The following is a 12,093-nucleotide window of genomic DNA, read 5'->3' on the forward strand; positions in this document are numbered from 1 at the left end:
ATAGTTAGGGAGAGATGGCCTGTATTGATGATGTTAGGGAGAGATGGCCTGTATTGATGATATTAGACAATAGTTAGGGAGAGATGGCCTGTATTGATGATATTAGGGAGAGATGGTCTGTATTGATGATGTTAGGGAGAGATGGTCTGTTTTGATGTTAGGGAGAGATGGCCTGTATTGATGATGTTAGGGAGAGATGGCCTGTATTGATGATGTTAGGGAGAGATGGCCTGTATTGATGATGTTAGGGAGAGATGGCCTGTATTGATGATGTTAGGGAGAGATGGCCTGTATTGATGATGTTAGGGAGAGATGGTCTGTATTGATGATGTTAGGGAGAGATGGCCTGTATTGATGATGTTAGGGAGAGATGGCCTGTATTGATGATGTTAGGGAGAGATGGCCTGTATTGATGATGTTAGGGAGAGATGGCCTGTATTGATGATGTTAGGGAGAGATGGCCTGTATTGATGATGTTAGACAATAGTTAGGGAGAGATGGTCTGTATTGATGATATTAGACAATAGTTAGGGAGAGATGGCCTGTATTGATGATATTAGACAATAGTTAGGGAGAGATGGCCTGTATTGATGATGTTAGGGAGAGATGGCCTGTATTTATGATGTTAGGGAGAGATGGCCTGTATTGATGATGTTAGGGAGAGATGGCCTGTATTGATGATGTTAGGGAGAGATGGCCTGTATTGATGATGTTAGGGAGAGATGGCCTGTATTGATGATGTTAGGGAGAGATGGCCTGTATTGATGATGTTAGGGAGAGATGGCCTGTATTGATGATGTTAGACAATAGTTAGGGAGAGATGGTCTGTATTGATGATATTATACAATAGTTAGGGAGAGATGGTCTGTCCTGTATTGATGATATTAGACAATAGTTAGGGAGAGATGGTCTGTATTGATGATATTAGACAATAGTTAGGGAGAGATGGCCTATATTGATGATATTAGACAATAGTTAGGGAGAGATGGTCTGTATTGATGATATTAGACAATAGTTAGGGAGAGATGGCCTGTATTGATGATATTAGACAATAGTTAGGGAGAGATGGTCTGTCCTGTATTGATGATATTAGACAATAGTTAGGGAGAGATGGTCTGTATTGATGATATTAGACAATAGTTAGGGAGAGATGGTCTCTATTGATGATGTTAGGGAGAGATGGTCTGTCCTGTATTGATGATATTAGACAATAGTTAGGGAGAGATGGTCTGTATTGATGATATTAGACAATAGTTAGGGAGAGATGGCCTGTATTGATGATGTTAGGGAGAGATGGTCTGTATTGATGATGTTAGGGAGAGATGGCCTGTATTGATGATGTTAGGGAGAGATGGCCTGTATTGATGATGTTAGGGAGAGATGGCCTGTATTGATGATGTTAGGGAGAGATGGCCTGTATTGATGATGTTAGGGAGAGATGGCCTGTATTGATGATGTTAGGGAGAGATGGCCTGTATTGATGATGTTAGGGAGAGATGGCCTGTATTGATGATGTTAGGGAGAGATGGCCTGTATTGATGATGTTAGGGAGAGATGGCCTGTATTGATGATGTTAGGGAGAGATGGCCTGTATTGATGATGTTAGGGAGAGATGGCCTGTATTGATGATGTTAGGGAGAGATGGCCTGTATTGATGATGTTAGGGAGAGATGGCCTGTATTGATGATGTTAGGGAGAGATGGCCTGTATTGATGATGTTAGGGAGAGATGGTCTGTATTGATGATGTTAGGGAGAGATGGCCTGTATTGATGATGTTAGGGAGAGATGGTCTGTATGGATGATGTTAGGGAGAGATGGCCTGTATTGATGCTGTTAGGGAGAGATGGCCTGTATTGATGATGTTAGGGAGAGATGGCCTGTATTGATGATGTTAGGGAGAGATGGCCTGTATTGATGATGTTAGGGAGAGATGGCCTGTATTGATGATGTTAGGGAGAGATGGCCTGTATTGATGATGTTAGGGAGAGATGGCCTGTATTGATGATGTTAGGGAGAGATGGCCTGTATTGATGATGTTAGGGAGAGATGGCCTGTATTGATGATGTTAGGGAGAGATGGCCTGTATTGATGATGTTAGGGAGAGATGGCCTGTATTGATGATGTTGGGGAGAGATGGCCTGTATTGATGATGTTAGGGAGAGATGGCCTGTATTGATGATGTTAGGGAGAGATGGCCTGTATTGATGATGTTAGGGAGAGATGGTCTGTATTGATGATGTTAGGGAGAGATGGCCTGTATTGATGATGTTAGGGAGAGATGGCCTGTATTGATGATGTTAGGGAGAGATGGCCTGTATTGATGATGTTAGGGAGAGATGGCCTGTATTGATTATATTAGACAATAGTTTGGGAGAGATGGCCTGTATTGATGATGTTAGGGAGAGATGGTCTGTATTGATGATGTTAGGGAGAGATGGCCTGTATTGATGATATTAGACAATAGTTTGGGAGAGATGGCCTGTATTGATGATGTTAGGGAGAGATGGTCTGTATTGATGATGTTAGGGAGAGATGGCCTGTATTGATGATGTTAGGGAGAGATGGCCTGTATTGATGATGTTAGGGAGAGATGGCCTGTATTGATGATGTTAGGGAGAGATGGCCTGTATTGATGATGTTAGGGAGAGATGGCCTGTATTGATGATGTTAGGGAGAGATGGCCTGTATGGATGATGATAGGGAGAGTTGGCCTGTATTGATGATGTTAGGGAGAGATGGCCTGTATTTATGATGTTAGGGAGAGATGGCCTGTATTTATGATGTTAGGGAGAGATGGCCTGTATTGATGATGTTAGGGAGAGATGGCCTGTATTGATGATGTTAGGGAGAGATGGCCTGTATTGATGATGTTAGGGAGAGATGGCCTGTATTGATGATGTTAGACAATAGTTAGGGAGAGATGGTCTGTATTGATGATATTATACAATAGTTAGGGAGAGATGGTCTGTCCTGTATTGATGATATTAGACAATAGTTAGGGAGAGATGGCCTATATTGATGATATTAGACAATAGTTAGGGAGAGATGGTCTGTATTGATGATATTAGACAATAGTTAGGGAGAGATGGCCTGTATTGATGATATTAGACAATAGTTAGGGAGAGATGGTCTGTCCTGTATTGATGATATTAGACAATAGTTAGGGAGAGATGGTCTGTATTGATGATATTAGACAATAGTTAGGGAGAGATGGTCTCTATTGATGATGTTAGGGAGAGATGGTCTGTCCTGTATTGATGATATTAGACAATAGTTAGGGAGAGATGGTCTGTATTGATGATATTAGACAATAGTTAGGGAGAGATGGCCTGTATTGATGATGTTAGGGAGAGATGGTCTGTATTGATGATGTTAGGGAGAGATGGCCTGTATTGATGATGTTAGGGAGAGATGGCCTGTATTGATGATGTTAGGGAGAGATGGCCTGTATTGATGATGTTAGGGAGAGATGGCCTGTATTGATGATGTTAGGGAGAGATGGCCTGTATTGATGATGTTAGGGAGAGATGGCCTGTATTGATGATGTTAGGGAGAGATGGCCTGTATTGATGATGTTAGGGAGAGATGGCCTGTATTGATGCTGTTAGGGAGAGATGGCCTGTATTGATGATGTTAGGGAGAGATGGTCTGTATTGATGATGTTAGGGAGAGTTGGCCTGTATTGATGATGTTAGGGAGAGATGGCCTGTATTGATGATGTTAGGGAGAGATGGCCTGTATTGATGATGTTAGGGAGAGAGGGTCTGTATTGATGATGTTAGGGAGATTTGGCCTGTATTGATGATGTTAGGGAGAGATGGTCTGTATGGATGATGTTAGGGAGAGATGGCCTGTATTGATGATGTTAGGGAGAGATGGCCTGTATTTATGATGTTAGGGAGAGATGGCCTGTATTTATGATGTTAGGGAGAGATGGCCTGTATTGATGATGTTAGGGAGAGATGGCCTGTATTGATGATGTTAGGGAGAGATGGCCTGTATTGATGATGTTAGGGAGAGATGGCCTGTATTGATGATGTTAGACAATAGTTAGGGAGAGATGGTCTGTATTGATGATATTATACAATAGTTAGGGAGAGATGGTCTGTCCTGTATTGATGATATTAGACAATAGTTAGGGAGAGATGGCCTATATTGATGATATTAGACAATAGTTAGGGAGAGATGGTCTGTATTGATGATATTAGACAATAGTTAGGGAGAGATGGCCTGTATTGATGATATTAGACAATAGTTAGGGAGAGATGGTCTGTCCTGTATTGATGATATTAGACAATAGTTAGGGAGAGATGGTCTGTATTGATGATATTAGACAATAGTTAGGGAGAGATGGTCTCTATTGATGATGTTAGGGAGAGATGGTCTGTCCTGTATTGATGATATTAGACAATAGTTAGGGAGAGATGGTCTGTATTGATGATATTAGACAATAGTTAGGGAGAGATGGCCTGTATTGATGATGTTAGGGAGAGATGGTCTGTATTGATGATGTTAGGGAGAGATGGCCTGTATTGATGATGTTAGGGAGAGATGGCCTGTATTGATGATGTTAGGGAGAGATGGCCTGTATTGATGATGTTAGGGAGAGATGGCCTGTATTGATGATGTTAGGGAGAGATGGCCTGTATTGATGATGTTAGGGAGAGATGGCCTGTATTGATGATGTTAGGGAGAGATGGCCTGTATTGATGATGTTAGGGAGAGATGGCCTGTATTGATGCTGTTAGGGAGAGATGGCCTGTATTGATGATGTTAGGGAGAGATGGTCTGTATTGATGATGTTAGGGAGAGTTGGCCTGTATTGATGATGTTAGGGAGAGATGGCCTGTATTGATGATGTTAGGGAGAGATGGCCTGTATTGATGATGTTAGGGAGAGAGGGTCTGTATTGATGATGTTAGGGAGATTTGGCCTGTATTGATGATGTTAGGGAGAGATGGTCTGTATGGATGATGTTAGGGAGAGATGGCCTGTATTGATGCTGTTAGGGAGAGATGGCCTGTATTGATGATGTTAGGGAGAGATGGCCTGTATTGATGATGTTAGGGAGAGATGGCCTGTATTGATGATGTTAGGGAGAGATGGTCTGTATTGATGATGTTAGGGAGAGTTGGCCTGTATTGATGATGTTAGGGAGAGTTGGCCTGTATTGATGATGTTAGGGAGAGATGTCCTGTATTGATGATGTTAGGGAGAGATGGCCTGTATTGATGATGTTAGGGAGAGATGGCCTGTATTGATGATGTTAGGGAGAGATGGCCTGTATTGATGATGTTAGGGAGAGATGGCCTGTATTGATGATGTTGGGGAGAGATGGCCTGTATTGATGATGTTGGGGAGAGATGGCCTGTATTGATGATGTTGGGGAGAGATGGCCTGTATTGATGATGTTAGGGAGAGATGGCCTGTATTGATGATGTTAGGGAGAGATGGCCTGTATTGATGATGATAGGGAGAGATGGTCTGTATTGATGATGTTAGGGAGAGATGGCCTGTATTGATGATGTTAGGGAGAGATGGCCTGTATTGATGATGTTAGGGAGAGATGGCCTGTATTGATGATATTAGACAATAGTTTGGGAGAGATGGCCTGTATTGATGATGTTAGGGAGAGATGGTCTGTATTGATGATGTTAGGGAGAGATGGCCTGTATTGATGATATTAGACAATAGTTTGGGAGAGATGGCCTGTATTGATGATGTTAGGGAGAGATGGTCTGTATTGATGATGTTAGGGAGAGATGGCCTGTATTGATGATGTTAGGGAGAGATGGCCTGTATTGATGATGTTAGGGAGAGATGGCCTGTATTGATGATGTTAGGGAGAGATGGCCTGTATTGATGATGTTAGGGAGAGATGGCCTGTATTGATGATGTTAGGGAGAGATGGCCTGTATTGATGATGATAGGGAGAGTTGGCCTGTATTGATGATGTTAGGGAGAGATGGCCTGTATTGATGATGTTAGGGAGAGATGGCCTGTATTGATGATGTTAGGGAGAGATGGCCTGTATTGATGATGTTAGGGAGAGATGGCCTGTATTGATGATGTTAGGGAGAGATGGCCTGTATTGATGATGTTAGGGAGAGATGGCCTGTATTGATGATGTTAGGGAGAGATGGCCTGTATTGATGATGTTAGGGAGAGATGGTCTGTATTGATGATGTTAGGGAGAGTTGGCCTGTATTGATGATGTTAGGGAGAGTTGGCCTGTATTGATGATGTTAGGGAGAGATGGCCTGTATTGATGATGTTAGGGAGAGATGGTCTGTATTGATGATGTTAGGGAGATTTGGCCTGTATTGATGATGTTAGGGAGAGATGGTCTGTATGGATGATGTTAGGGAGAGATGGCCTGTATTGATGCTGTTAGGGAGAGATGGCCTGTATTGATGATGTTAGGGAGAGATGGCCTGTATTGATGATGTTAGGGAGAGATGGTCTGTATTGATGATGTTAGGGAGAGTTGGCCTGTATTGATGATGTTAGGGAGAGATGGCCTGTATTGATGATGTTAGGGAGAGATGGCCTGTATTGATGATGTTAGGGAGAGATGGCCTGTATTGATGATGTTAGGGAGAGATGGCCTGTCTTGATGATGTTAGGGAGAGATGGCCTGTATTGATGATGTTAGGGAGAGATGGCCTGTATTGATGATGTTGGGGAGAGATGGCCTGTATTGATGATGTTGGGGAGAGATGGCCTGTATTGATGATGTTAGGGAGAGATGGCCTGTATTGATGATGTTAGGGAGAGATGGCCTGTATTGATGATGTTAGGGAGAGATGGCCTGTATTGATGATGTTAGGGAGAGATGGCCTGTATTGATGATGTTAGGGAGAGATGGTCTGTATTGATGATGTTAGGAAGAGATGGCCTGTATTGATGTTGTTAGGGAGAGATGGCCAGTATTGATGATGTTAGGGAGAGATGGCCTGTATTGATGATGTTAGGGAGAGATGGCCTGTATTGATGATATTAGACAATAGTTTGGGAGAGATGGCCTGTATTGATGATGTTAGGGAGAGATGGTCTGTATTGATGATGTTAGGGAGAGATGGCCTGTATTGATGATATTAGACAATAGTTTGGGAGAGATGGCCTGTATTGATGATGTTAGGGAGAGATGGTCTGTATTGATGATGTTAGGGAGAGATGGCCTGTATTGATGATGTTAGGGAGAGATGGCCTGTATTGATGATGTTAGGGAGAGATGGCCTGTATTGATGATGTTAGGGAGAGATGGCCTGTATTGATGATGTTAGGGAGAGATGGCCTGTATTGATGATGTTAGGGAGAGATGGCCTGTATTGATGATGATAGGGAGAGTTGGCCTGTATTGATGATGTTAGGGAGAGATGGCCTGTCTTGATGATGTTAGGGAGAGATGGCCTGTCTTGATGATGTTAGGGAGAGATGGCCTGTCTTGATGATGTTAGGGAGAGATGGCCTGTATTGATGATGTTAGGGAGAGATGGCCTGTATTGATGATGTTAGGGAGAGATGGCCTGTATTGATGATGTTAGGGAGAGATGGCCTGTATTGATGATGTTAGGGAGAGATGGCCTGTATTGATGATGTTAGGGAGAGATGGCCTGTATTGATGATGTTAGGGAGAGATGGCCTGTATTGATGATGTTAGGGAGAGTTGGCCTGTATTGATGATGTTAGGGAGAGATGGCCTGTATTGATGATGTTAGGGAGAGATGGCCTGTATTGATGATGTTAGGGAGAGTTGGCCTGGGCCTCTGCTGTGCAGGTTGCAGCATACTCTCTACCTCTGTAATTGTTTCACTCTTTATTGCGTTGATGCATTTCCTCATCGTTTGGTATGTCAGTTTAAAAACCACAGCCTTTTGCCATAATTACAACTAGAGGTTGGTGTTGTATTATACATTTAGTTTCCTGTTCTGTTTTTTAACTGGAAGGTCAAGTCTTCATTAGAAGTGTCATGCTACATAAGGGGATGTAGCTTAAAGGACAGATGACTTAGCTACAGGACTTAGGTTTGTGATGCTAGGCTAGGCTATTTGCTCATTGACAATAATAAGCACAGCTCTGTTGCCATCAGTGTGATTGGAGCCCAGTCTGTGTCTTTGGTAGAAGTACGCTTGCTTCTCTCCTGTAATGCTGTGTGGCCTAATGCTGTGTGGCCTAATGCTGTGTGGCCTAATGCTGTGTGGCCTAATGCTGTGTGGCCTAATGCTGTGTGGCCTGATGCTGTGTGGCCTGATGCTGTGTGGCCTAATGCTGTGTGGCCTAATGCTGTGTGGCCTAATGCTGTGTGGCCTGATGCTGTGTGGCCTGATGCTGTGTGGCCTAATGCTGTGTGGCCTAATGCTGTGTGGCCTAATGCTGTGTGGCCTGATGCTGTGTGGCCTGATGCTGTGTGGCCTGATGCTGTGTGGCCTACTCCTCCTATCGCCATTCATACTTCAACATGACATTGAACTAATGCAGAGGAGTGTTGTATTTGAAAGATAAATGATTGATTTTTAAAACAGGGTAAATCAAGGTGTAGACTAGGTCTTATTCACAGTACAGGTGAATGCATATTATGCATGACATATTAGTGTGTCATGCATTAAGTTATTCAGCTTTTTTTTTTTTACATTTTAGTCATTTAGCAGACACTCTTATCCAGAGCGACTTACAGTAGTGAATACATACATTTCATACATTTCATATCATGCTTCTTTTTATTATTTATTTTTTTTGTACTGGCCCCCCCTTGGGAATCGAACCCACAACCCTGGCGTTGCACACACCATGCTCTACCAACTGAGCCATAGCTGATTTCATATACAGATAACCAACAAACCCTTCTGTTTAGGACTAGGTGGTATCTTCCTGCATTGTAAAGTGTTCTAGCCTGTCTGGACGGTTTAAACATCTCTACACCATTTCAAATCTACTTTCCACCTTCAGAAATGAGCCGAATCACATCGCACGGCAGTTTCGACGTCTAGTTTGGATTTACTTTTGGTTGAGTTGTCAACTGACGTGAATTCAACGTGAAATAATAACACAAAAAAAAGTCATTTTAATTTAAAAGTTAGGTGGAGAAAAAAAAAAGAAATTTCTTTGATTAAATGTTACAAATCCAATCAGTTTTCCATGTTGAGTCAACATCACCACATTATATTTTTGGGGGTTGAAATAACGTGGAAATTCTGATTTAACCAGTTTCGGCCCTTGCGGGATGTTGGTAAAATGATTTGAACATATTGGACCATGCGTATAGCCTATGTACAGTTGAAGTCGGAAGTTTACATACACCAAGGTTGGAGTCATTAAAACTCGTTTTTCAAACACTCCACAAATTTCTTGTTAACAAACTATAGTTTTGGCAAGTCGGTTAGGACATCTACTTTGTGCATGACACAAGTCATCTTTCCAACAATTGTTTACAGACAGATTATTTCACTTATAATTCACTGTATCACAATTCCAGTGGGTCAGAAGTTTACATACACTAAGTTGACTGTGCCTTTAAACAGCTTGGAAAATTCCAGAAAATGATGTCATGGCTTTAGAAGCTTCTGATAGGCTAATTGACATAATTTGAGTCAATTGGAGGTGTACCTGTGGATGAATTTCAAGGCCTACTTTCAAACTCAGTACCTCTTTGCTTGACATCATGAGAAAATCCAAAATAAATCAGCCAAGACCCCCAAGAAATGGTGGACCTCCACAAGTCTGGTTCATCCTTGGGAGCAATTTCCAAACGCCTGAAGGTACCACGTTCATCTGTACAAACAATAGTACGCAAGTATAAACACCATGGGACCACGCAGCCGTCATACCGCTCAGGAAGGTGACGCGTTCTGTCTCCTAGAGATGAACGTACTTTGGTGCGAAAAGTGCAAATCAATCCCAGAACAACAGCAAAGGACCTTGTGAAGATGCTGGAGGAAACGGGTACAAAAGTATCTATATCCTGTGGTGGTTAATTGCTGTATTACCAAATGAGGAGAGAGACAAACTTCACACACCAGTCAGAGTTATACTTAAACTACATCTTTAATAATTAAGAGCTTTTGCAAAAGCACTTGACTTTCAATGGTGCACCATTTCTAATGAACCATTGAAAAGTGATTACACAAAAGTACAAAGATCTTTTATAGCCAAGATACACCCCTCTCAACGTACATGACGAACCACAGATACATAGAATGGGTCACAAGGTTAAGATTTGTATGAAAGGTATCTATAATACATAGCAGACAGTTATTACTGTGTCAACAGTTTTCATTGTATAGACCAGTATCTGGTCCTCCTACTCCAAACTGGAACCATCTCTCCCTGGTACGGTATAGAACAGAAACATTAACTCATGTTATCTGGAATGCTCTTTAGGTTTTATCACCCAAAAGACATCGTAAATCTCCTCTGTCAGTATTATCTCCCAGAGGCCCCATCCTCAGTAGAACACACACACACAATAGTGAACAGAATACTCTATTCGGTCGAATAAAACACCCATTATAATACAATACAAGCATTATAACATAATCTTGCAATTTTCCACGACAATCCACAGTAAAACGAGTCCTATATCGACATAACCTGAAAGGCCGCTCAGCAAGGAAGAAACCACTGCTCCAAAACCGCCATTCAAAAAAAGCCAGACTACGGTTTGCAACTGCACATGGGGACAAAGATTGTACTTTTTGGAGAAATGTCCTCTGGTCAGATGAAACAAAAATAGACCTGTTTGGCCATAATGACCATCGTTATGTTTGGAGGAAAAAGAGGGAGGCTTGCAAGCCTGAAGAACACCATCCCAACTGTGAAGCACGGGGGTGGCAGCATCATGTTGTGGGGGTGCTTTGCTGCAGGAGGGTCTGATGCACTTCACGAAATAGATGGCATCATGAGGATGGAAAATTATGTGGATATATTGAAGCAACATCTCAAGACATCAGTCAGGAAGTTAAAGCTTGGTCGCAAATGGGTCTTCCAAATGGACAATGACCCCAAGCATACTTCCAAAGTTGTGGCAAAATGGCTTAAGGACAACAAAGTCAAGGTATTGGAGTGGCCATCACAAAGCCCTGACCTCAATCCTATAGAAAATTTGTGGGCAGAACTGAAAAAGCGTGTGCGAGCAAGGAGGCCTACAAACCTGACTCAGTTACACCAGCTCTGTCAGGAGGAATGGGCCAAAATTCACCCAACTTATTGTGGGAAGCTTGTGGAAGGCTACCTGAAACGTTTGACCCAAGTTAAACAATTTAAAGGCAATGCTACCAAATACTAATTGAGTGTATGTAAACTTCTGACCCACTGGGAATGTGATGAAAAAAATAAAAGCTGAAATAAATCATTCTCTCTACTATTATTCTGGCATTTCACATTCTTAAAATAAAGTGGTGATCCTAACTGACCTAAGACAGGGAATTGTTACTAGGATTAAATATCAGGAATTGTGGAAAAACAGGAGTTAAAATGTATTTGGCTCAGGTGTATGTAAACTTCTGACTTCAGCTGTATATGGTCCATACCTGCTGTTCCGTCCCTGAAACTAACTGTATGGTTCCTCTGTGTCTGTCCCAGGTCCCAGCCCGCTGTGGCATGACAGTCAGAGACTCTCTGAAGAAGGCTTTAATGATGAGGGGACTAATCCCTGAGTGCTGTGCTGTCTACAGGATACAGGATGGGTAAGCACACACACACACACACACACACACACACACACACACACACACACACACACACACACACACACACACACACACACACACACACACACACACACACACACACACGTATACCTTGGCCAAAAAGATAAAATCTCCACATTCTGTCAATTGATGCTCCTGCCCAACTTTATAATCATTTCAGCACAGTACACACGGTGAGAGGGCAATGTACAGGTACACACAGTGAGAGGGCAATGTGCAGGTACACACGGTGAGAGGGCAATGTGCAGGTACACACGGTGAGAGGGCAATGTGCAGGTACACACGGTGAGAGGGCTATGTGCAGGTACACACGGTGAGAGGGCAATGTGCAGGTACACACGGTGAGAGGGCAATGTGCAGGTACACACGGTGAGAGGGCAATGT

The 12,093-nt window shown here is 42.6% G+C and overlaps 1 protein-coding gene across 2 annotated transcripts in view; it reads left to right on the forward strand.

Annotated features, from left to right (window-relative positions):
* The window catches only part of LOC106595257 (serine/threonine-protein kinase B-raf), a 64,800-nt gene that overhangs the window by 15,957 nt on the left and 36,750 nt on the right, over nt 1-12,093 (forward strand). For both annotated transcript variants that reach the window (XM_082964344.1, XM_082964345.1), the window contains exon 4: nt 11,582-11,685. In XM_082964344.1, coding sequence (XP_082820470.1) covers nt 11,582-11,685 — 104 coding nt within the window. The remainder of the gene's footprint in view (nt 1-11,581; nt 11,686-12,093) is intronic.

Source organism: Salmo salar, chromosome 17 (genome assembly GCF_965601325.2).
Source record: "Salmo salar chromosome 17, fSalSal1, whole genome shotgun sequence".
NCBI classification, from domain to species: domain Eukaryota; kingdom Metazoa; phylum Chordata; class Actinopteri; order Salmoniformes; family Salmonidae; genus Salmo; species Salmo salar.